Raw genomic sequence first — 26,497 nt, forward strand, 5'->3', positions numbered from 1 at the left:
TATCCTAAAAAATTTGAGATCAGTAGGTTTGAATCAGTTTTTAGATAAGGTTCATATATACTACAATTGTGTGAGATGTCATATTTAATCTATAGGTCCCCCCTCTTTCTGGTTTTTGTTTTGCCTTTTTTTTTCCCCCTGAAGAAATTGGGTCTTATAAAACAGTGGTTCTCAAACTTTAGTGTGCATCAGTATGCTTTAGAATCATCTGGAGAACCTGTTAAACGCACAGATTGGTGTGTCCTGTCCCCAGACATTCTGACTGGGTATTGACTTTCTAACAAATTCCCGGGTGATGCTGATGTTACTGGTCTGGGACGACGCTTTGAGAGCCGCCACAGTAGGGATTTCTCTAACTGTATCCCTTGGTGAGGTGTCCTTCAACACGTTTATCTTCCATTTTCCTGTTAAGGGAAGCTTATTGAATTACCTACATTACAGCATAATGGTTTAAAACTCAGGGTCTGAAGGTATGTGTTAGAGATGCAGTGTGGCTGGGTTTAAGTCTCGTCTTTTGACATTTATTTGCCTTGTGACCTTGGGCAGATCACTTAATTGTTCTGTGCACTCAACATTCAGGGTCCTCGTGAGGATTAAATGAGATTTCAAAAAATAAAGTGCTCACCTAGTGTATTGCCTGGCACATAACAAATGCTCAATAAACTCGATTATAATTTTTTCAACCTAAAAATAATAATGGGGCGCACAGGCTGCGGAAGGCCAAGACTTTTTGGGTTTTGTTGTTTTCACGTCAGGAGAGCCAAGGAGGAAGGCTCTAAAGGAGAGGTACTTGGAGAGAGGTGGAAAGAGGGCAACTCTTAGGGACACTGAAGTCAGCCTAGAGCTTGGCCCCTTTAAGGAGGGCGGGGCCACGTGACCCAAAGGGTCACATGGCTCGTGGGACAAGATGGCTGCGCCCGCGCTAGGGCCGGCTCGAGGACGAGGCGCCGGGCTCGGTCTTGGTCTCTCTTTGCCTCTGCTCTTGCTGCTGGGCCGGGCGGCGGGGGGCGAAGAGGCCGGGGCCGAGGCGGGCGCGGCGTCCCTCGCGGGCTCGTGCGGTTGTGGCACTCCCCAGCGGCCCGGGGCCCATGGCAGCTCGGCGGCCGCGCACCGATACTCGCGGGAGGCGAACGCCCCGGGCTCGGTATCCGGAGAGCGGCCATTCCCGCCCACCAAGGTGCTCTCTTGGTTCCCTAACGACGGGTGGGGGTCGCCGGGTTCCTCGACAGGGTTGGGATGGGTAAGGCAAGGGGTTAGAGAAAGGCAAGTAAAGATTATAATCACATTGCCAAATCGCGCACTTGCAGATCCAGTTTGATGAGAAGTTCTTCCGCCCTCCGAAACGGCTGGGTCTTGGGGCTCTGCGTAATGCTGAGCATTAGGGAGTTTGGTTTGAGGACAGTTGTCTCTCCTTTTCTTACCTCTTATCTCCTGCTTCCTCGTTCTTGCACCCTGTCTTCTTGATGAGGTTCTCAGAATTTTAAGTCAGATAGATGTGGGTTTAAGTCCTGCGTTCCTCTCATTAATTGTGAAGGAATCAGGACACTGGGTGTCAGTGTCTCTAACCTTGTTGTTTACTTATCAGTAGTCTCTGACAGTAGACTCTGCTTCTTGAGGACAAGGACTTGTCTTATTTATTCTGCTATTCCTAGCACTTTAGTACATGGGAAAGACTAAGTAAACAGTAGTTGTTTTATTACTATCGTTTATCTATACCTTGCACAGTGCCTGAATGTTTTATGTGCTAGGATATGTAAATAATAACATTAATAATAACTATTACTTAGTTCTTAATTAAAACAAAAAACAAAAAAATAATAACTGTACCTTAGTTCTTACCATCTTCCAGGTATTTTGCATATTGGTATGGTTGTGAAAACGACTTAGATCTGTTGACTCCCAAAGAAGTTCTTCTTCTTGAATACTAGTACACCCTTTCCAGCTTTTTCCGTCCCAGTTTTTTTTTTTCCTGTGGGTTAATTCTGACCAATTTTCAGGACTTAGGTGAGAGGTAACATCCTCCTGCAGGCCTTACCTGACCTCTTTCCTTCCTTCCCCTTCAGTATTTCCATATGCTGCCATAGTTGTACCTGTTTGCTCTGACATAACCATTACTGAAGATACTTGTCTGTTGGTGTCTCTCCCCAGCTAGGTTGTGAGAGGGAGGGGAGTCAGGACCGTAATTTTGGACTTGGGTATAGAGTGTTAGGAGGTTGGTAGCTGGACTTCTCATTGTTTCTCCATCCTGTATAATTACTGGCCTTTAAAATTTTTCCTGTTGTTCCTCAGAGGATGCCCTGCATTATTAGTGTTTATCTTTTGTGTGGTGGGGAGCCTTGGTTACAGTTGTAGTGTGTGTTGGCCATACTTGATTTTAATTCCTCTATAACTTGAATGGTAATTGATAATCAATTTCTCCCTCCTCCTGCAGGGAAAGCCCTCTGTTTATCTGCTTTGTAACTAACAGGGGCGCTGTCTTATTTGCATGTACATTGGTCTGTGTCAAACTTTTGCCGAGAACCTTCTGGCCAGTACTGAACACTCCTCATTTTAAATACTCCAATGTCCTATTGATTCCAGAATGGGATGTACGTATCATTATAAGATATACATTTTTCATCCCTTTAGAGTGGTTTCACGTCCGGACTGAGTATTGTATGGGTCATCTTTCTTGCATTCATTTTATAAAAGGAAAAATATATAATTAATTAATTTATATTTTGTATATGTGCATTTATTTTATGTTTATCTTCCCTTGCACTCAGTTTCTATAATGTTTGGCAGCATCCCAAGTTATTAGTAAACTAGCAGTTGTTGAGAACACAGCTCACAAGCCTTCAAGGACTCTTAAACTTAATGCTTGAACCTGAAGTAGACTTCTTATCAAGACAAAGGACTTCATAGGAGGCTGTTCTTTGTCGCTCTGTTTTCCTTGGTTTCAGATGTTTTAGCTCATGTGCAGATGACTTTGGTCTAATTCTGACACTTAGTCATTTATTCTGAATTCAGGAAGTCCAATATTATGTGAGATACATGGTCGTAGTGATAACCCTTTATTTTTTAAATTTTCTTTCTTTTTTTAAATAAAAGGATTATTTTTTTGAGCAGTTTTAGGTTCACAACAAAATTGAGAGGAAGTTAAAGAGATTTCCCATATACCTCCTGCCCCAACACAGGCATAGCCTTGCCCATTATCAACATCCTCCACCACAGTGGTACATTTGTTACAATTGATAAACCTACACCGACTATCATAATCACTATCATAATCACCCAAAGTCTATACAGTTGACCCTTGAAAAACATGTGGGTTAGGGACACTGGCCCCCTGCACAGTCAAAAATCCTTGTATAACTTTACAGTTGGCCCTCCATACCTGTGGTTCTGCATTCCAGGATCTAACAAAGTGTACGTCATGTAGTACTGAAGTATGTATCTATTGAAAAAATCTACGTATAAGTTGACCCTCGCAGTTCAAATCCGTGTTGTTCAGGAGTCAACTGTAATTTACATTAGGGTTCACTGTTGGTGTTGGACATTTTATAGGTTTGGACGAATGTACAGCGACATATGTCCATCACTATAGTATCATACAGAATATTTTTATTGCCCTAAGAATCTTCTGTGCTCTGCCTCTTCATCCCTCTCCCTGCTCCCCAGTGGCAACCACTGATCTTTTTACTGTCTCCATAAGTTTTGCCTTTTCCAGAATGTCTTGTATTTGGAATCATACAGTATGTAGGCTCTTCAGATTGGCTTCTTTCACTTAGTAATATTCATTTAAGTTTCCTCTGTGTCTTTTCATAGCTTGATAGTTCATTTATTTTTAGTGCTGAATAATAATGTATTGTCTGGATGTACCACAGTTTATCCATTCGCCTACTGAAAGGCATCTTGCTTGTTTCTGAGTTTTGGCAATTATGAATAAAGCTGCTATAAAAATCTGGGTGTAGGTTTTTTGTGTGGACATAAAATTTTCAACACCTTTGGGTAAATACCAAGAAATGTGATTATTGGATCATATAGGAAGAGTATGCTTAGTTTTGTAAGAAATCACCAAACTGTCTTCCAAAGCGGCTGTACAGTTGTGCATTCCTACTAGCAACGCATGAGAATTCCTGTTGCTCCACACCCTTGTCAGCATTTGGTGTTGTCAGTGTTTCAGATTTTGGCCATTCTAAGGAATGTAATGGTATCTTGTTTTAATTTTGCATTTTTTGGTTGACATGCTGAGCATCTTTGCCACCTGTATATCTTCTTTGGAAGGTCCTTGGCCCATTTTTAATTGTATTGTTTGTTTTCTTATTGTTGAGTTTTAAGAGTTGTTTATTTTGGATAACAGTCCTTTATCAGATGTGTCATCAGCAACTATTTTCTCCCAGTCTGTTGCTTATCTTCTCAATCTCTTGACATTGTCTTTTGAAGAGTGGTCTCCGTCTAGATTCTTTTTTTTTTTTTTTTTTTCACGTGGATGTCCAGTTGTACCAGCATTTGTTGAAGAGACTGCCTTAGCTCCATTGTATTGTCTTTGCTCCTTTGTCAAAGATCATTTGACTATATTTATGGAGGTCTATTTCTGGTCTCTCTCCGCTGTTCCATTAATCTATTTGGGTGTTCTTTAACCAATACATGTCTTGGCTACTGTAGTTTTATAGTAAGTTGCATAGTGTCTTTCCTCCAACTTTGTTTTTCTCATCGATGTTGTGTTGGTTCTTCTGGGTCTTTTGCCTCTCCGTATAAACTTGAGTATTGTATGGTTGATATCGATCAAATAACTTGCTGGGATTTGGATTGAGGTTGTACTGAATCTATTTTTGTTTCCTGTTTATTTAGTTTAATTCAATAAATACTTATTTGGCACACATACTATATAAGACTCTGTCCTGTGTTCTGGGCTTAAAGAAAAGAAAGACCTATGCCCTACCCTCAAGGCATTGACTTGTTGGTAGACCTCTCTCTCTCTCTGTCTCTCTCTCCCTGTCTCTCTCTCTCTCTCTCTCTCACACACACACACACACACACACACATAATCACAGTTATATGCAAGCATCATTTTTCTATAGTGACAGTCCTATAGTAGGAGTATGTACAAAGTACTTGGAGAGGAAGAAGGGATTCTTTTTTCCTGGACAAGTCATGAAGTGCTCAAAGAAAAGGCCACATTAGGCTAGGCCTTGGAGGAGACATTTTCAGGAGTTGGGGATGGAAGGGCAGATTGAAGGACATTGCAGGAAGGAGAATAGCATGGGTACAAACGAAGCATTGTACAAGTGCATGGTGTGTTCTGGGATATGTAAGTAGTTTAAGGTTTCTGGGGGTGACATGTTCACCCTTTTTAATGTAACACTTTTTAGGTGTGAGTCTTTTTTAAAAAATATTTTGATCAATTTAATGAACACTTGGCAAGTGCTATTTACAGAGAAGTAAATAGCACTGGGCTTTACCCTCAAGGAATTTAGGTTTCACTAGAAAGTTATGGCAGTAAGAATTGTCTGGGAAACAATATAGATATTTTTAAATTTTACTTAACTTCCCTCTGGTTAAAAAATATACAGTGCTTATTGAGAAAACTATTCTAACAATGTTCTGTACAGCTTATTACTTTATAAAAAGGTATCAAAATGTTTTAATCTCCATGTATCTTTTAAAAGAGTTGTTTGAAAAGGCATTGAAGATCATGAGACAATAAAATTGTATGTGGTATCTCTGTATATGTGGGTAAAGTCAGTCAATTTCCGGTCTGAGGATAGTTTGATCGGGTAATGCTTACCCAGGTATCAAGACACGATTGAATACCATCTCTTCTATGACCCCTTTCCTCCAGGAAGAAGTAGTGTTTCTATCCTCTAAATCCTCATAGCATTTTGTCAATGTCTGATGGAAACTTGTATATTTTCTGTAAAGTAGTGTTACTTGTGTAATTGATATCTCTTTCTACACGGGAAGCAACTATTTAGGCCTCTTTTAATGTTTGTATCCTCCAAGTGCTTTACACATTGAGGCATCGTGTAACAATTTCTGGAATGATCTTTTACCTTTTTTTGTTGGGTACAATATTGAGAAACTGCCAGGGGAATTAAGGGTATGAGATACTTTTTAAAGAAACCTTTGGAAAGCAGTCTTTTTGCTGTATCTCATCCTCCCCAGGATCCTGTGAGATATTATGCCCCACTTTACAGATGTGACAACTGAGGCTGAATAGAATCATGAAATCCCAGGGCTTGAAGGAACTTTAATGCCATTTCATCCATGATTAGTATCAGTAGAGTGACAGGATGATATAGGTAGGTAAGCCCTGCGTAGATAGATAAGGCAGCAGTTTGTGGGCAGATCCGGGGAGCTTGCTTCTCTTGTTATTCACCCAGCTTTCTCCGGAGCCTTTAGCTTTTTACTTAGGTTTGAGGAGAGGAAGGAAGGGAAAAGGAGAAGTGCTACACAAAAGAGTTGCATATAAACTTATTTCATTTTTGTGTGTAAAACAAAAGTCCCACAGAAGCAAGTGAAAGAAAAGATTCTTAAAACTAGCTTAGTAGGCTGATAAAGAAGTGTGGGTAGGGACATTTATGGGCTCTCATGGCTGGGAAGTTCAAGTGCAGATATGGCCCCAGACACAGCTGGATGCAGGGCCTCAGGCAGCATCTCCAGATCTCTCTTTTTGGCTCCCTCTTGGCAGCTCCTCTTCTATGTTGGCTTCATTTTTAGGTAGTATTCCTTCTCCTAATGATCAAAGAGCTGGAAGAGAAAGAGAGTTTTCTTTCCCTCATAGCTCCAGCAAAAGTTCTGAGATTAACTTTGATTGGGTCGTGGGCCTATCCCTGATTACATCTCTGTGGTCAAAAGAATGTGGTAATTGGCTAGGCCTGAGTCATGGGGCCGGGGCGGGGTGTGTGTGTTGGGGGGGGGGAGTAGGGGGCGTGGGGCAGCGTCATCCAGCTCCACCTGAGACATGTACTTAGGCGAAGAAGTGGTTTTCAAAGAGATGTCACTTGCCCTTACAAGAACAGGAGGGAATGGGTGCCAGGTGGGCAAAAATCATAGACGTCCACTGCACCTGGCCAGAGTGTGTAGCCCAAATATGGTCCTAGTGATAAGAGAGTTGCTTTGACTTCACCTGTCCTTTTGGCTTGCTTGGCAGTGGCAGAAACTGATGTGGCAGAAGGGGTTTTAACTTACCTCCAAGGAGGAATGGATTGTTTGAATCTGGACCTTCATGAAGACTTGATCAAAATGGTTCTTTGTATTTGGTTTAGGAGAGTGAGACCTGATGCTCTGGATTTCACTAGAACGACATTTTACATTTGTAGGACAGAGACTTCACTTCATTAGTGTAAATTGGGAATTATGATCCAGTCAGAGCCATGCAGGCTATTTTTATCTATAGGCTCCAGAATGGAAACTTGGCTTATTCATTGCTGGCTATCTCTGATGGTTAATGAAAGAAAAAAAAATTAGGCCAGGAGTCCACAGTGGAAGTTGTGATTGTATTAGCATTGTTGCTGCTCACCTTGAGGGAGAGTGGGATGAAAAACTGAGATAATTGTAAAACTTCATTGGGTACAATGGGCACAGTTTCCTGTAGGCCTTGTGTTTGCACCTTGGGATGAACAACCGTTCTCAGAAAAGGACCTACTTGTCTGCTGCTGGAAAGCTTTTTTTTTTTTCTTTAAGTCCTTTAGGAAACATGAAACCTTTTATTAGATCATTTTAATAATCATGTTAAGTTTTCGTCTGCAGGCTTCTATTTTTCTGCTTCTTTGCAGAGCTGCTTAAAATTCTGACTTCTCATCTCGACTGAGGAATCTTGTGTCCCAGATGCTTGGAGAATAATGAGAATAACGTGTGAACCTAGTTCAGTCTTTGAGCAGAGTCTCTTAAACAAGTTTCACTGTGATGCAGACAAGCTATCCATGTCTGGGATGGTGTTATAAAAGAGAATTTTTATAATTAGGAATAATTCAAATGATACATTTTTCATTGTATCCGTGATGTCTCTCTTTCAGTCAATGAAGTTTCTTCATCCATCCACCCCCCCACTTCCTTCCTACCTTCCTTCCTTCCTTCCTTCTTTCCTTCCTTCCATGAATTATGCACCATACTAGGAGCTGGGGATATAGAAGTGAAAACTTTATTTCTGGTCCCCAAGGAGCCTGGGATCTAGGGCAGGTAAAAAGCCATTAAAGTATGTACAGTGTGTGCCAGTTGTTTAGAGAGGTGTTTATCAGAGGATCCCAAATGAGGGGGATATGCCCAGCCAGCAGAGGGAAATGCAGGCAGGAAAGGCCTTCTTCTGTAGGAGGTGATCCTTGAGCATTGATGTTATTCACAAGAGATGAAGTGCAGGTGGAGTACAGGGTGAGAGAGATGGGGAGAGATTAGGCTCTGATGCTGAGAGATTTACCCTCAAAGGTGATGGGGATCCCTGAAGAATTTAAGTAGGAAAGTGGTATAATCAGATTGACACTTCATTGTTTGTTTTTTTGAATAGAGTACGTTACATGGTTTTAAAATTAAAAAAAATTCTATAGAAGGGTGTATAGTGAAAAAATTTCCACTTACGTAATAATCTTCCCCTCAGCAACCACTGCATGAGTTTCTTGAATATCTTCCCAGAGCCGTGTTCTGCAAATGTAAGCAAATCCAAAAAAATATGTGAATCTATGTTCTCCCGCCCAACTCCTTTTCATGCAAATGATAACACACCATGCTTTCTAGGGTGCACCTTGCTTTGTTCACTTTCCTCTTTATCGTGGTGAGATCTCTCCATATCAGTATATTAAAAGTGTCTTTTTTTTCCTGTTGTTTTCCTTCTTTTCCTTTTCTTATGGCTGCCTAATTTTCCATTTTCTGGGTGGCCCACAATTTAGTTAATCATTCCAATATTGAAAAATATTTAGGTTGTTTCCAGTCTTTTTCTGTTCCAAGCAGAGCTTCAATAAATTGTGTGGGATACAGAGGACAGATGTTTTGGAAAGTTCAGTAAGGGCTTAAATACTTGTTGTATGAATGATTGAAAGGAAGGTTGATGGAGGAAGGAAGGTTGAGGAGAGGTTGATGGCTTAGAGGGGAAGGGATGAGACTGGAGGCAAGGAGACAATTGTGAGGCTACAGCATTAATCGAGGAAAAGAAAGGGGAGAGGACAGAGGGATATATATTTAGGATACCCAGTAAAACTGGATGACCGCTGTAATGTTGGGATTTCCCCAGTGATGCTGAGGATGGACCTGTGTTTCTTAACTGAAAATTTTCGGTGTGATCCTCATATCTTATGTTTAGTGCTAGGAAAACCTGTGAACAGAGCAGCCTCAGTTGCTGCCCTCTTGGTGTTTAGAGGTTATGTGAAACAGTAGATAGGAACAATTAGAGTTTTAATAAGGTATTAAATAAGGACAAGACGTGGTCCTTTAGTAAACCTTTTAGATTTTCCATTTCAATGATTTAAGTCTTTTCCATTATCATTGGGAACCTAGATTCACTCAGTGGGTTTTAAAATATATTATATATGGGGACTTCCCTGGTGGTCCAGTGGTTAAGACTGCGCTTCCACTGCAGGGGGTGCGGGTTTCCCTGGTCGGGGAACTAAGATCCCACATGCCGCGTGGCCAAAAAAAAAAAAAAAAAAAAAAGTTAAAAAAAAATATGTATTTGGCATTTTTATATTTGCTTTTAAAAATAATTCAAAAGAAATATGGATATAATAAAGGACAAAAATGCACAAATGTATAAGGAAGTGGAATATTCTCCCTGCCTCTGCACTGCAGCCATTAGCAGCTTGGTGACTGTTGCTCCAGACCTGTTTCCATGGCGTGTGCAGATGTGTATTATGTAGCGTTTTTCCTAAAGAAATTACTACCCTAAAGAATTTTCACTTCTTTTTGTGACTAATCATTCATTGGCATATGCCATGATTTTACTCATTTCACAGTGGCTTTTGTGGCGGAGGTTGGCTCGCTGTTGGGTGCTTACTGTGTGCTGGCACTCTACACTTGACCCAGGTTCACTCCGGCGGTGATGGCCTGACTTCCCGTGTTTCCCCTTTTGCTGCAGATGGTCCCCATCCCTGCCGGAGTATTTACAATGGGCACAGACGATCCTCAGATAAAGCAGGATGGGGAAGCACCTGCGAGGAGAGTTGCTCTTGATGCCTTTTACATGGATGCCTATGAAGTCAGTAATGCTGAATTTGAGAAGTTTGTGAACTCAACTGGCTATTTGACAGAGGTAATGGGCTTGGGATGGGGAGGAAGAACTTTATCAGTTGACCGCTTTTTCCTATGTGCCCAGTGCTGTGATAGGCACTTTATGTATATTTCATGTAATTTTTGTTCTCATAGCAACCCAGTGAGGCAGGTTATTTTTCAGGTGGCAAACTGGGGATTAGCAAAGTGATTTGCCCTGAGTCCCACAGCTGGTTAGCGGCGGAGCTGAAATTCAAGCCTGGCCAGTGTGACCCCAGGACCTGTCTTCTTAACCATTATGCTCTAGTGTGTCAGTGCTTTCATCTGCCAGAGAGCATCACTGCCCTCTCAGGCTTTTTGAGATGATAGCGTGTAAAGTAAGGCCACTTTTCCCTCTCAAAAAATTATAGTTTGGATGTTCCAGAAGCATTGCATAATTCATAAGTAATAGATGCAGAAGTGCAGCTTTTCATTTTTGTGGTTTTATTCCAGTGCCTGACGACTCATAAGCTTTCCTTTGGCAGTTCCAGGCTTTATCCTGGGGTCACTGAATCACAGAGCAAGGTTCTGAAAGTGGATGTTTGTCCTAAACGGGAATAGGAAGAGAGAGGCTTTCTCGTTTATGAAAGTTTCTGTGAGTGTCTAAAATATCCTTGTTGTGTAGGTTTCCCATTTTTTTTCTTACCAAAGGACTCTACCCTACCCTTGCCTTCAGTTTGTGGAGTCCCTGTCCTTGTTTTTGTTTTTTTCCAGGCCAGAACATCTTCCTTTCTTTAAAAAAAAAATTCAGAGCGAATGCTGAAAGCAAAACAACATCCAAATTTGGTTTTGCATTTCTTTGGAATTTCTTAAAATATACAAAGTAGTTGTCTTTTTGTACCTATTTGTAGTAAGAAGTTGCTGTTCTTTTTGTTTCACGAGGATACTCTCAGGTCAAGTTCCTCAGTAGTCTGATGAAGTTAGAAGTGGGCTTCTAAGGCAAGAAGCTTCCCTTAGACTAGGGTTCCCATCAAGACTAAATAGAATAAGCAGAGTTTAGGGCATCTAGGAGCATGGATGAGGAAATATTGCATCTGGATTTCTATTACCCTCTAACTGAAGTTCAGCATTTCCTTCAGTTAGGAATAGACAACATACCACAGTAGTGGCAGCAGTGCCTATGACTTTATCACCAATAGAAATCACAGACATTTTGTATCCCATTATTGTTGTTGTTTGTATTCATCCTCACTTTAGAAATGATAATTATGAGACCTGCCACTAGATCTTATTTAATGTATTATTTATACATATTTTTACTTAATGTATAGATATATATACACACATATATGTATATGTTACTATAGCACAAATTTGTTTTACTAATATTTTGATATAACTAGTTTTCTTTGTAATTATATTGATTTTATTTTATACACTTAAACATTTCATTCTGGGAAGGAGGTCCTTAAGCTTCACCATACTGCCAAAGGGGTCCAGGGCACAGAAAGGGTTAAAACCCCTGCTTTGGATAAAATGCTTCCTATTATTATGGCATTCACGTTTCTTTTCTTCCATTTTTCCAACTTCATTTTATATCACATTTCCCTTGCTCACCATGTTCTAGCCCTGCTGTTCTTGTTTCTATTCTTTGCAGACTTGACACTCTTTCCCATCTTGGGGGTGCAGCCCATACTTTCCCCCTGCTTGGAATTTCCTGACCCCGTTGCCTGTCCCCTTTTTGCATGGCTGGCTCCTTCTCATTCTCGAGTCATCTCAGCTTAAATATCCCTCTCAGGGAGGCTTCCTCTGCCCACCCTATCAAAAGGAGGCTTCTCTCTATACTCTCTGCCTTAACAAGGTCAGGTAAAGTTGTAATTATATTCTTCCTTTCTTTCTTTGACTTGACTTCTGTTTGTGGCCCCATATGTGAGTGCTCTAAGGACAGAGACCATGCCTCTGTAATACTGACCTTGTATCTCTGTCATTTAGCCGAAAGCCAGGCATCTGATAGGTGTTTGGTACATGTTGTTGAGTGAAGGAATGGTCTGGGTTCTCAGGCATGGTGATGCCACAAGGGAATACAGAAATACGAGCTGGGGTGGAGAAAGATGATGAGCTCTAATCAGGAAAAGGAGTTTGAGGTGCTCATAAGGCTGGAAATACAGGGATCTAGTAGGCAGTTAATATCATGTGGTGAGGAGAGGAGAGGACTGGAGGTGGAGATATGAGCATCATTTGAAATGCCGGCAGTGGTTAAAATCATGGGATTTCAAGAGTTTGTCCAGCAGCAGGTCCGTGTATCTCATAGTGTGATCTCTTAGACCACCTGTATTAGAATCACCAGCTTATATGTTCACACGGGCAGGTTCCTTGGCCTCACCCCAGACCTACAGAATCAGAGCCTCTGGGCTTGGGGAGCAGTGCTGTGTAGCTATAACAAGCTGGCCAGGTGATCTCAACTGCACAAAGCCTGAGGGCCACTGGTGTGGAGTAAGAAGAGCAGAGAGCCAGGGCAGAGCGCTGGGGAGCAACAGTGTCTTAGGGGCAAGAAGAAGAGCCCATGTATTTCAGGAGATGAGAAGGAGGAGTCTGAAGTGGAGGAAGAAAACTAGAAGAGTAGAATCATGGAGACCAAGAGACTACATTGGGTGTTTCCAGAACTGGGGTTATATGCAACGAAGAAAACCGGGTAGATATGGACTTGAGACAGTAATGGTAAATAAAAATGATTAAAATACAGATTTCCATCTGGTGCTTGAATTGGCCACTTGAGATGTCTAAGCACAGTGGACACCTTAGTAGAGTGTGTCAGAATATCAACAAACAGTGCCATTTACTTCTTTTAGTTAGGTTCCAGGAGCAGAACAAAGGACAAATGTTGATTACGTAATCTGACATGTAAAGAATCCTGTTATTTTCCAAAGTCATTTGTAATACTTGGGGAGATGTGTTTCCATCAGCAGAAACAGTCACAGTCTCAATAGCTAATCTCTTCTAGTCTGCATTCTTATCAGCTAAATGAGCCTTAAATAAAAATGGTCTCTGTAAGTGACAGTAACCTGTTTTAACAGGAAGCCAGATGCTTTTAGGTCATTTCTGAATCCTTTGGGAGGTTATAAGACAAATTTAAGTTCATTTGGACAAGAAGAACCACTTTAGTAGCGTACAGAGAAAATGGCACATGTGAAATATGTTACTACAACCTTTTCTGGATTTTTAATTCCTTCCTTTCCTTTAGGCTGAGAAGTTTGGTGACTCCTTTGTCTTTGAAGGCATGTTGAGTGAGCAAGTGAAGTCTGATATCCAACAGGCAGTAAGTAATGTTTAAACAGGCTCTCATATTTCTCTATTGCTCACTGGAAAGGTCTTGGGTGAAAAATCCAAACTACCAGCCCCCCCGCCCCCCCAAAACGCCTCACCATTTTCCTGCTATAGATTTGCCCGTAGAACAGGCCTATGGAACCAGGGCACCTTATCTTGAGGAAAATGGCACGAACCTGGGACAGTATCTGAAGTGTTGGGTCTGACTTGAGCTTCTATCTTGTGCACCTGAGTATAAGTGGAGCTCAGCTGGGCTTTAGACACTTCTGGGTTTCTTTTGCTCATAGCCATTTCTAGAATGGAGGGTTAAATGTGCATGTTTTTTACTTCTATTCTTAAAGTCTTGGTCTTATCAGGTTCTGGTATGGAGAGAGAGCTTCCTATTTAAATTCCTGGATTCACTTGATCAGAGTAGTAGTTATGAAAGGGGCCGTTTGCTGTGGATGTACACAGGAAATTGAACCCAGGACCTGGTCCTTACCATCCAGGGTGTACCTTCTCTCATAAAGGGGTCCAGGGAAATCATGGAGACTGGACTAGGTCTCCTTAAGCCCCTGTGTGGTGAGTGGAACTTGGGATTTCTGTTCCAGACAGTTTAGTAGGTTTGCGTATATTTGAGAATTTGTTTACTCACATGTCTCATGAGAAAGCAAAATATACAAGGAAAGGAGTGTGGGTAAGCTGGGAACCTGAGGGTTCACAAAACAAGGATGGCTGAGGACACAGAAGAAGCAGGAGGTGGTAAGAGAGGAAAGGAAACGGGGTCAGCTGACCCAAGGGAGACTGATTAAGATACAGACATCGAAGACAGGAATTCAGCACTAATCTTCCTTTGTTTTACAAGTTCCCTTTCAACTCCTGCCTGAATCTCATCTTTATGTGTTGGGGTCACTATTCTCTCTTGTGAGCAGCAGTGCCAGAAAAATTAAAACATTCCTGGCTCGGGTTTGCTTTCTCTTCAAACTCGTGGCAAAACTTGGGGGGGAAAAGATGAGGTAAAAGCAGATTTGCTCTCCAGTCATTTATAGGAGAATCAGGCCACTTTTATGTATGTACTTTAGAAAAATGTTTTAAAAACATGACTGAATTCCATCTGAATTTCAGAGCTTTCTTTGCTTGCTACAAGTTTATATTATAAGTCTGTTATATAATCTGATACCCCCCCCCTTTTTTTAAAGGACTTTGAGGTCAGATTGGCTTAGTGTTGATGAGCCAGTAGCTCAGGATGTGGTGCCTTGTTTTATGATGGGGAGTTCAGCTGGGGGAGGGCCTTTGCACTTATTTTTGTAATTTGTGCTTTCCGAGACAAGGCCTCCTGTCACTTGAGAACCTCTGAGCACATTAGGCATAAAGGCAGAGGCAGATTATTACTAGGCTCTGACGGTGCCCTCTTAAGTCCATAGTGAAGTGTGTGTGCTGGTAACTAGGATGAGGATAAGCAGCTCTTACCGGGTCGTAGTGTTGGTCTCTCGCTTAAATGCTCGTAATGGAAAAGCAAACCTTTTAAGCATGTTTAGAAAGGGTTGGAACAAGTGAAATGAATCTGTTGGTGATCTGAGAGAGCTAAGTTTTTGTTTTTAGGTCTTGGCATACCCTAATGCACCAGACCTGTTTTTAACCCAGTGTTTCCAGAAGTGTAGGATAGGAGATGGTCCACGAGGTGACTTTAAGTGAAGCAGATGGCTTAAGGTGGTACATGGCCAAACGTAAGATAATCCTGAATCACATTGTCTCAGGGCTCTTTCAAGACCTGATTAAGTTGAAAAGAAAATCTCATTTGAGCGCTGACCTGTCACTAACACTCCGCGCCACTTGTTAATCTCCTTTTTAACATAGAAAATAGGCCTCAGAACCTTCCTCAGGCTTCAGTGGCTGGCTGGAATTTAATAATATGGTTTATGTTTGTGTACATTTTATTTATTTATTTACTTTTAAAATTTTTAATGGAGTATGGTTGCCTTACAATGTTGTGTTAGTTTCTGCTGTACAGCAAAGTGAATCAGCTATATGTATACATATATCCCCTCTTTTTTGGATTTCCTTCCTGTTTAGATCTCCACACAACACTGAGTAGAGCTCCCTGTGCTATACAGTAGGTTATCATCAGTTATCTATTTTATACATAGTAGTGTATATATGTCAATCCCAATCTCCCAATTCATCCCACCCTCCCTTTCCCCGCCTGGTGTCCATGTGTTTGTTCCCTTCATCCGTGTCTCTATTTCTGCTTTGCAAATAGGTTCATCTGTATGTACATTTAAAATGTGATTATTTTATAAGATTGTTTACTTTCACATAGTTGTTTTAGATGTTTACTATCGTGTAATTATTTTAAATGTTTCATATAATTGTTTAAAATAAATGTAATTATTTTAAATGTCATAAGTGTTCTCTTATGACAGGTAACACTAGTGATATAACTTTTCCTTATTAGAAAAAGCCTTTTTATTGTAAAAGAAAAGTCAAATACAGAACATCACGCAAAGCAAATGAGTAGCTTTACTGTGTTATTTTAAAACAAACATGATCGTAACCTTCCCTTAAGTCAAGAATTAGGATTTTGCTCCCTTCCCAGCGACCCCATCCACGAGCCACATCCTCATCGCCACCCCCTCTGTCCTTGAAGTAGCCACTGTCTTGCTTTTTAAAGTAGATGCTTCCCTGCATTTCTTTATAGTAATATTGCCGGGTGTGCATCCCAAGACTACCAATGTTTATTCTTGTCTATTTAAAGGAAATTTGTGTCTTTTAAGACTCTTTTAATCTATGGATTTCCCTTCCGTTACTCTGCTCCTCCCTAGTCCCTGGCTCTTGCCCCCCTTTTTTCCCTAACAATTCATCTGTGGAAGAATCCAGGTTGTTTTAGCGGTAGGCTTTCCCACAGTCTGAATTTTGCTGCCTGCACTGTCACAGTACAGCTCACCTGTCCTCTCTGTCCTGCAAGTTGGTAGCTGGATCGCCAGGCCTGATCAGACTCGTGTTTGGACCCTATGGCAAGACCTCAGATAGTGATGTGTTCTTTCACTACGAGGCAGCTAATGTCTGCTTCTCCCTCTTTTTGTGATATCACCTGCTGTTAGTGCTCAGTGCCTAGATCCATTAATTCACTGGGAGTGGGAAGAGTCTCATAATCTAATACGTTTTTTTTCATTTATTTATTGAGATACTTTTGTAAAGAGGTGGTTCCCTCATCTGCTATTTTCTTTTTTTTTTTTAAAGTGACCAATTAGGTTTCTTTTTTTAAAAATTAAACATTTAAAGAATATTGTAAATTACATGCAGTTGTAAGAAATAATACAGAGATCCTGTGCACCTTTCCCCCGGTTTCCTTCAGTGATAACATCTTGTATAATTATAGTACAGCTTTACAACCAGGAAATTGACAATTGACACAACCCACTTACCTTTGTCTGGTTTTAGCAGTTTTATACCTATTCATTTGTATGTGTGTATTTAGATGTATGCAATTTTATCACAAATGTAGATTTGTATAATCACCAGATTTAAAAATTATCTTCATGAACCTATGGATTTAAAAATATTTTATGGGTTTTATTCACTTGGGATCATGATACCTTTTGAATGTCAAATTTTCCTATTTTGGGGTATTGAGTGCCTCTTTAAGTTCTTGTGAGTTCTTTTTTTCTTCTCTTTTTAAAACAGCTTTATCGAGGTATTTATTATCCCACAGAATTCACCATTTAAGTGTACAATTTATTCAACTTTTTCTGGTGTATTTATAGAGTCGTGCAGCCTTCACCACCATCCCCGTGCAGAACATATCCACCAGCCCAAAAGGAACCGTGTGCCCATTTGCAATCCCTCCTCATTCCCACCCCGAGCCTTAGGCAACTGTCCTGAGTCCTTTTGAAGTAACCCTAGTCGTCTTTCAGTGCTTCCTTGCTTTCTATAATGACCCCCTGGCCTGGAATCAGCCATTTATTTAAGAAACACTAGCACCTTTTAGTAGAAAATAGTATTCCAGGACCCTGTCTAGGTTCTAGGTGTGCTCATTGCCTAAGGTTGGTCACTGATTCTAGGCCTCTTCAGTGGGCAGAGCTATGATAAAATGCTCTATGAGTTCATACCGATGTTTCTATGTTAGGGTTTATAACTTAGCCTGTTTTTGTATTACATGTATCTCCTTCTTTCCACATCAAGAATCCTGTTCTCAAGGACACAGGGGATGATAGAATCAGAATAACCTATAATTACTCATTTATTTTATCCCAGCTCTTATACATGGCAGTCTCAAAATAACAAGACTAATGCTACCATCACCAATGGAATTACTGAGACCAGGTCAAAAAAAAAATAGCTTTTACATTTGCTTTTCCTGTTTCTCTCCCAGTTTTAAAGTTGTTGTACTATTTCTGTATTATCAGAGCATGTGTCTATTATATACTCACTTCCACAAGTAACTATATGTTTAATGCTTTCTATGTTCAGTGTCTCTCTAGTCATTTGGATTAATGAAGCTTTTTCTCTACTAGATTCTTAAAGAAATGGTCTTGGGGACAGTATTGCCTAGTTTTTGCATATTGTTGACAGTTTGTCATTGCCTGTTAGACTTTAAAGTCAATTTTGCTGGATATGAAATCTGGTTCACTTTTGTTTTCCTTGAGTATCTTATATATGTTATTTTGTTTTCTCTTGGAATAGGCATTACCGTTGAAAGTCTGATGATAGTCAAATTTTCTTTCCCTTGAAAGCTACTTGTTGTTTCTGCCTAGGTACCCAAGGATTTTTTTTCTTTTTCTTTTTCTTTAGTATCTAGTGATTTTACCAGAATATATCTTGGTGTTTCCTTATGGGTCAGTATTCTCGGGTATGGGGTGTGTTCTTTCAATATGTAGCTTCAAAAATTTTTTTTCTAATTTCAGGAAATTTTTCTTAAAGTTTTTGCTATTTTTTTTTCTGTGCCCTTACTTTTTTTTTCTTCTTTAGGAGTTCTTAATATATCTGTTTGTAGGATTCATTTTCAGTGTTTATCACTTTCTTTTGAATCATTTCTATCTCTTTTTTTTAATTAAATTCTTCCTTTTCATCTTCTTTGTCTCTTAAGTATTCTTGTGTTCATTTCTGAACTGCCTTTTTCTTTTGTTTTAGTTGTTTCTTGACTTCTCTACCTCATCTGAGTTTGCTGATTCTGATTTATTTTATTCTCTCATGAATCATTTTCTTAATTCCGCTAACCTCCTTTTGAAATGGCCTGTTGCAGGCTTATTTTGAGCATGACTTAACCTTTAGAAAGAGACATGGCCCAGGGTAGCTTCTGTAACTTCACAGAACTCTTTCTTCAGTTGTACTCATGTAGGCTTCAAAAATATGGCCTCCTGGGACTTCCCTGGTCATCCAGTGGTTAAGACTCCGTGCTTCCACTGCAGGGGGCACAAGTTCGATCTCTGGTTGGGGAACTAAGATCCCACATGCCCTGCGGCCAAAAAAAAAAAAGAAAAAAAAAATAGGCCTCCTGCTTCCTCAGATTGCCGGCATCTCTTCCCCTCCACTCCTTCTCCTTTTCTCTCTTGTCCCTTGTTTTCTGGAGTTTGATTTCATCCTCTGAGGTTTCTCCTTGGTGAGGGTCTGTGTTCTGGAAGGGAACCCTGGCAGGTCAGTGTAAAGAATTCATAGGGCAAGACTGTTCTAAGGCCTTTATACTCTCTCACTGCGGGCCCCTTACATACACTCACCAGCAAAGTGGGCAGAATTCCTTCCCGTTTTCAATGCTTTCTCACACTGTAATTCTCTGCTTTCCGGTGATACCCATTGGCTACTGTGGGATTTTCCTCGTCACATCTCTGATGACTTGCCGTTTCTTCTGCTTTCTCCTGCGCAGCCATAGGCACCATGCAGGTTGTATGGCTCTTGGCAGTTTTTCCTCACCTACTTGTATTCTGGCTTTGATGAAGGTACCCTGTCACATAGATTGGCTCTGCATGTTGTTCTTGGGTTTTTGGTGGTGTTATCCAGTGGTTGTCTAGTTGCTCTGTCTGGTTTTATACGTAGATTTGGAGAGATTCAAAAACTATGCTGGTGCTGCTATCCTCTTTGATTTGTTTGTTTTTTAATGTATACAGTTTTGAGGCAAAACACTGATCTGGCTCTCAGGGTTTGCTTGTAAAGATAAACTGTGAATTTAATGGTTAAAAATAGAGTACATGTGCATGCTGGAATTTTCTTATTCGTGATTATTATTGGGATGCTGAATTTGAAACAGTGTCTTAAAAGCTATAGATATCAAATCCTAGAAAGGATTAAGGTTGTTGTGTTGTTGTTTTTGTTTGTTTTGGGGTATTTTACCCTAGAAAACTTATTGTTGAAAAGGATGGTATTTAAAATATTTAATTTCTAGAAAGTATGTTTCATTTTTTTACTTGTGTCATTAATATATCTTAAATCTTTGACAGAGGAATGGCTGTGGGGTGGGAGAAAACAGTTCCTCTTGATGGGAGCGTGAGAAACAATGATCATCTAGTGGTTTGTAATTTGGTACTTTCAAAGTTGTTAACAGTTTAAGGAAACAAATTCCTGAATAAGTGTCCTCCATAAAGGAGGCTATTCTGAGATGTTATTTTCAACTGAAAGCCGATTTCAGTGAGGATTCAAAATTACCAAGGCTGCTGCTTCTATTTCTTCTTTTTTCGAGTAAAAAAAACAATGTCTCTTCTGCCTAAAGGACATCCTTTGGTAAATGTTTTTGTTAGTAATTATCTTAAAATATCTTTATTTTGCTTCATTACTGAAAGATATTTTCACCAAGTAAAAATTTTAGGTTGGCAGTTATTTCCTGTCAGTACACCGTAGGGCTTATTTCACTGTCTTCTGGCTTTTGTTGTTGCCATTCAGAAGTCAGCCGTCAGGAACATCTATTGCACTTCCCCTGTAAGTGATTGGGCTCTGCCTGCTTTTAAAACTATCTCCTGTCTTTGTTATTCTACAGTTTCACTATGGTATGTCTAGGTGTTGATTTCTTTCATTTTTACTGCTTGAGTTTTATTGGGCTTCCTGGGTCTGAGGAGTGATGTTTTTAAAACAAATCTGGATTATTCTTTTTTTTTTTTTAATTTATTTTTTATTTTTTACACCACGCCATGTGGCATGTGGGATTTTAGCTCCCCGACCAGGGATTGAACCTGTGCCCCCTGCAGTGGAAGTGCAGAGTCCTAACCACTGGACCACCTGGGAATTCCCTGGGTTATTCTTTTTTTTTTTTGGGAGAAAAGAATGTTATCGTTTTCTTTTTTCTTTTATAGAGCAGGTTCTTATTAGTCATCAATTTTATACACATCAGTGTATACATGTCAATCCCAATCACCGAATTCATCACACCACCACTCTCGCCCCCCCGCAGCTTCCCCCCCTTGGTGTCCATACGTTTGTTCTCTACATCTGTGTCTCAATTTCTGGCCTGAAAACCGGTTCATCTGTACCATTTTTCTAGGTTCCACATATATGCAGTAACATACGATATTTGTTTTTCTCTTTCTGACTTCCTTCACTCTGTATGACAGACTCTAGATCCATCCACGTCTCAAAAAATGACCCAATTTTGTTCCTTTTTATGGCTGAGTAATATTCCATTGTATATATGTCCCACATCTTCTTTATCCATTCATCTGTCGATGGGCATTTAGGTTGCTTCCATGACCTGGCTATTGTAAATAGTGCTGCAATGAACATTGGGGTGCATGTGTCTTTTTGAATTGTGGTTTTCTCTGGGTATATGCCCAGTAGTGGGATTGCTGGGTCATATGGTAATTCTATTTTTAGTTTCTTAAGGAACCTCCATACTGTCCTCCATAGTGGCTGTATCAGTTTACATTCCCACCAACAGTGCAAGAGGGTTCCCTTTTCTCCACACCCTTTCCAGCATTTGTTGTTTGTAGATTTTCTAATGAAGCCCATTCTAACTGGTGTGAGGTGATACCTCATTGTAGTTTTGATTTGCATTTCTCTAATAATTCGTGGTGTTGAGCAGCTTTTCATGTGCTTCTTGGCCATCTGTATGTCTTCCTTGGAGAAATGTCTGCTTAGGTCTTCTGCCCATTTTTGGACTGGGTTGTTTGTTTTGTCAATATTGAGCTGCATGAGCTGTTTACATATTTTGCAGATTATCCATTTGATTTTATCCGTTGATTCGTTTGCAAATATTTTCTACCATTCTGAGGGTTGTCTTTTCGTCTTGTTTATGGTTTCCTGTGCTGTGCAAAAGCTTTTAAGTTTCATTAGGTCCCATTTGTTTATTTTTGTTTTTATTTCCATTACTCTAGGAGGTGGATCAAAAAAGATCTTGCTGTGATTTATGTCAAAGAGTGTTCTTCCTATGTTTTCCTCTAAGAGTTTTATAGTGTCCAGCCTTACATTTAGGTCTCTAATCCATTTTGAGTTTATTTTTGGGGATGGTGTTAGGGAGTGTTCTAATTTCATTCTTTTACATGTAGCTGTCCAGTTTTCCCAGCACCACTTACTGAAGAGGCTGTCTGTTCTCCATTGTATATCCTTGCCTCCTTTGTCATAGATTAGTTGACCATAGGTGCGTGCGTTTATCTCTGGGCTTTCTATCTTGTTCCATTGATCTATATTTCTGTTTTTGTGCCAGTACCATATTGTCTTGATTACTGTAGCTTTGTAGTATAGTCTGAAGTCAGGCAGTCTGATTCCTCCAGCTCCGCTTTTTTCCCTCAGGACTGCTTTGGCTATTCAGGGTCTTTTGTGTCTCCATACAAATTTTTTTTTTTTTTTAAACATCTTTATTGAAGTATAATTGCCTTACAATAGTGTGTTAGCTTCTGCTTTATAACAAAGTGAATCAGTTATACATATATAATATGTTCCCATTTCTCTTCCCTCTTGCATCTCCCTCCCTCCCACCCTCCCCATCCCACCCCTCTAGGTGGTCACAAAGCACCGAGCTGATCTCCCTGCGCTGTGCGGCTGCTTCCCACTAGTTATCTATTTTACATTTGGTAGTATATATATGTCCATGACACTCTCTTACCCTGTCACATCTCACCCCACCCCCTCCCCATATCCTCAAGTCCATTCTCTAGTAGGTCTGTGTCTTTATTCCCGTCTTGCCACTAGGTTCTTCATGGCCTTTTTTTTTTTTTTTTCCCTTAGATTCCGTATATATGTGTTAGCATACTGTATTTGTTTTTCTCTTTCTGACTTACTTCACTCTGTATGACTGACTCTAACTCCATCCACCTCATTACAAATACCTCCATTTCATTTCTTTTTATGGCTGAGTAATATTCCATTGTATATATGTGCCACATCTTCTTTATCCATTCATCTGTCGATGGACATTTAGGTTGCTTCCATGTCCTGGCTATTGTAAATAGAGCTGCAGTGAACATTTTGGTACATGACTCTTTTTGACCTATGGTTTTCTCAGGGTATATGCCCAGTAGTGGGATTGCTGGGTCGTATGGTAGTTCTATTTGTAGTTTTTTAAGGAACCTCCATACTGTTCTCCATAGTGGCTGTATCAATTTACATTCCCACCAACAGTGCAAGAGTGTTCCCTTTCCTCCACACCCTCTCCAGCATTTATTGTTACTAGATTTTTTGATGATGGCCAGTCTGACCGGTGTGAGATGATATCTCATTGTAGTTTTGATTTGCATTTCTCTAATGATTAATGATGTTGAGCATTCTTTCATGTGTCTGTAGGCCATCTGTATATCTTCTTTGGAGAAATGCCTATTTAGATCTTCTGCCCATTTTTGGATTGGGTTGTTCGTTTTTTTGTTATTGAGCTGCATGAGCTGCTTGTAAATCTTGGAGATTAATCCTTTGTCAGTTGCTTCATTTGCAAATATTTTCTCCCATTCTGAGGGTTGTCTTTTGGTCTTGTTTATGGTTTCCTTTGCTGTGCAAAAGCTTTTAAGTTTCATTAGGTCCCATTTGTTTATTTGTGTTCTTATTTCCATTTCTCTGGGAGCTGGGTCAAAAAGAATCTTGCTGTGATGTATGTCATAGAGTGTTCTGCCTATGTTTTCCTCTAAGAGTTTGATAGTGTCTGCCCTTACACTTAGGTCTTTAATCCATTTTGAGTTTATTTTTGAGCATGGTGTCAGGGAGTGTTCTAATTTCATACTTTTACATGTTCCTGTCCAATTTTCCCAGCACCACTTATTGAAGAGGCTGTCTTTTCTCCACCGTATATGCTTGCCTCCTTTATCAAAGATAAGTTGACCATATGTGTGTGGGTTTATCTCTGGGCTTTCTATCCTGTTCCATTGATCTATATTTCTGTTTTTGTGCCAGTACCAAACTGTCTTGATTACTGAAGCTTTGTAATATAGTCTGAAGTCAGGGAGCCTGATTCCCCCAGCTCCATTTTTCGTTCTCAAGATGGCTTTGGCTATTCGGGGTCTTTTGTGTTTCCATACAAATTGTGAAATTTTTTGTTCTAGTTCTGTGAAAAATGCCAGTGGTAGTTTGATAGGGATTGCATTGAATCTGTAGATTGCTTTGGGAAGTAGAGTCATTTTCACTATGTTGATTCTTCCAATCCAGGAACATGGTATATCTCTCCATCTATTTGTATCATCTTTAATTTCTTTCATCAGTGTCTTATAATTTTCTGCATACAGGTCTTTTGTCTCCTTAGGTAGGTTTATTCCTAGATATTTTATTCTTTTTGTTGCAATGGTAAATGGTAGTGTTTTCTTAATTTCACTTTCAGATTTTTCGTCATTAGTGTATAGAAATGCAAGAGATTTCTGTGCATTAATTTTGTATCCTGCTACTTTACCAAATTCATTGATTAGCTCTAGGAGTTTTCTGGTAGCATCTTTAGGATTCTCTATGTATAGTATCATGTCATCTGCAAATAGTGACAGCTTTACTTCTTCTTTTCCGATTTGGATTCCTTTTATTTCTTTGTCTTCTCTGATTGCTGTGGCTAGGACTTCCAGAACTATGTTGAATAATAGTGGTGAGAGTGGGCAACCTTGTCTTGTTCCTGATCTTAGTGGAAATGGTTTCAGTTTTTCACCATTGAGGACAATGTTGGCTGTGGGTTTCTCATATATGGCCTTTATTATGTTGAGGAAAGTTCCCTCTATGCCTACTTTCTGCAGGGCTTTTATCATAAATGGGTGTTGAATTTTGTCGAAAGCTTTCTCTGCATCTATTGAGATGATCATATGGTTTTTCTCCTTCAATTTGTTAATATGGTGTATCACATTGATTGATTTGCGTATATTGAAGAATCCTTGCATTCCTGGGATAAACCCCACTTGATCATGGTGTATGATCCTTTTAATGTGCTGTTGGATTCTGTTTGCTAGTATTTTGTTGAGGATTTTTGCATCTATGTTCATCAGTGATATTGGCCTGTAGTTTTCTTTCTTTGTGACATCTTTGTCTGGTTTTGGTATCAGGGTGATGGTGGCCTCGTAGAATGAGTTTGGGAGTGTTCCTCCCTCTGCAATATTTTGGAAGAGTTTGAGAAGGATAGGTGTTAGCTCTTCTCTAAATGTTTGATAGAATTCACCTGTGAAGCCATCTGGTCCTGGGCTTTTGTTTGTTGGAAGGTTTTTAATCACAGTTTCAATTTCAGTGCTTGTGATTGGTCTGTTCATATTTTCTATTTCTTCCTGGTTCAGTCTCGGCAGTTTGTGCATTTCTAAGAATCTGTCCATTTCTTCCAGGTTGTCCATTTTATTGGCATAGAGTTGCTTGTAGTAATCTCTCATGATCGTTTGTATTTCTGCAGTGTCAGTGGTTACTTCTCCTTTTTCATTTCTAATTCTATTGATCTGGGTCTTCTCCCTTTTTTTCTTGATGAGTCTGGCTAATGGTTTATCAATTTTGTTTATCTTCTCAAAGAACCAGCTTTTAGTTTCATTGATTTTTGCTATTGTTTCCTTCATTTCTTTTTCATTTATTTCTGACCTGATCTTTATAATTTCTTTCCTTCTGCTGGCTTTGGGGTTTTTTTGTTCTTCTTTCTCTAATTGCTTTAGGTGCAAGGTTAGGTTGTTTATTCGAGATGTTTCCTGTTTCTTGAGGTAGGCTTGTATTGCTATAAACCTCCCTCTTAGCACTGCTTTTGCTGCGTCCCATAGGTTTTGGGTCATCGTGTCTCCGTTGTCATTTGTTTCTAGGTATTTTTTGATTTCCCCTTTGATTTCTTCAGTAATCACTTCGTTATTAAGTAATGTATTGTGTAGCCTCCATGTGTTTGTATTTTTTACAGATCTTTTCCTGTAATTGATATCTAGTCTCATAGCATTGTGGTCGGAAAAGATACTTGATACGATTTCAATTTTCTTAAATTTACCAAGGCTTGATTTGTGACCCAAGATATGATCTATCCTGGAGAATGTTCCATGAGCACTTGAGAAAAATGTGTATTCTGTTGTTTTTGGGTGGAATGTCCTATAAATATCAATTAAGTCCACCTTGTTTAATGTATCATTTAAAGCTGGTGTTTCCTTATTTATTTTCATTTTGGATGATCTGTCCATTGGTGAAAGTGGGGTGTTAAAGTCCCCTACTATGATTGTGTTGCTGTCAATTTTCCCTTTTATGGCTGTTAGTATTTGCCTTATGTATTGAGGTGCTCCTATGTTGGGTGCATAAATATTTACAATTGTTATACCTTCCTCTTGGATCGATCCCTTGATCATTATATAGTGTCCTTCTTTGTCTCCTGTAATAGTCTTTATTTTAAAGTCTATTTTGTCTGATATGAGAATTGCTACTCCAGCTTTCTTTTGATTTCCATTTGCATGGAATATCTTTTTCCATCCCCTCACTTTCAATCTGTATGTGTCTCTAGGTCTGAAGTGGGTCTCTTGTAGACAGCATATATATGGGTCTTGTTTTTGTATCCATTCAGCCAGCCTGTGTCTTTTGGTGGGAGCATTTAATCCATTTACATTCAAGGTAATTATCGATATGTATGTTCCTATTCCCATTTTCTTAAATGTATTGGGTTTGTTATTGTAGGTGTTTTCCTTCTCTTGTGTTTCTTGCCTAGAGAAGTTCCTTTAGCATT

At 39.8% G+C, this 26,497-nt stretch overlaps 1 protein-coding gene across 4 annotated transcripts in view; it reads left to right on the forward strand.

Moving 5' to 3' along the window:
• The first annotated feature begins 895 nt into the window (after positions 1-895).
• Positions 896-26,497, forward strand: part of SUMF1 (sulfatase modifying factor 1) — a 114,570-nt gene continuing 88,968 nt past the window's right edge. For all 4 annotated transcript variants that reach the window (XR_009009566.1, XM_007192478.2, XM_007192479.3 and 1 more), the window contains exons 1-3: positions 896-1,177; positions 10,046-10,219; positions 13,397-13,471. Coding sequence is in view for 3 of the 4 variants with exons in the window: in XM_007192478.2 (XP_007192540.2) it covers positions 908-1,177; positions 10,046-10,219; positions 13,397-13,471 (519 nt within the window). In the remaining variant the exon portion in view is untranslated. The remainder of the gene's footprint in view (positions 1,178-10,045; positions 10,220-13,396; positions 13,472-26,497) is intronic.

Source organism: Balaenoptera acutorostrata, chromosome 10 (genome assembly GCF_949987535.1).
Source record: "Balaenoptera acutorostrata chromosome 10, mBalAcu1.1, whole genome shotgun sequence".
Lineage (NCBI taxonomy): Eukaryota > Metazoa > Chordata > Mammalia > Artiodactyla > Balaenopteridae > Balaenoptera > Balaenoptera acutorostrata.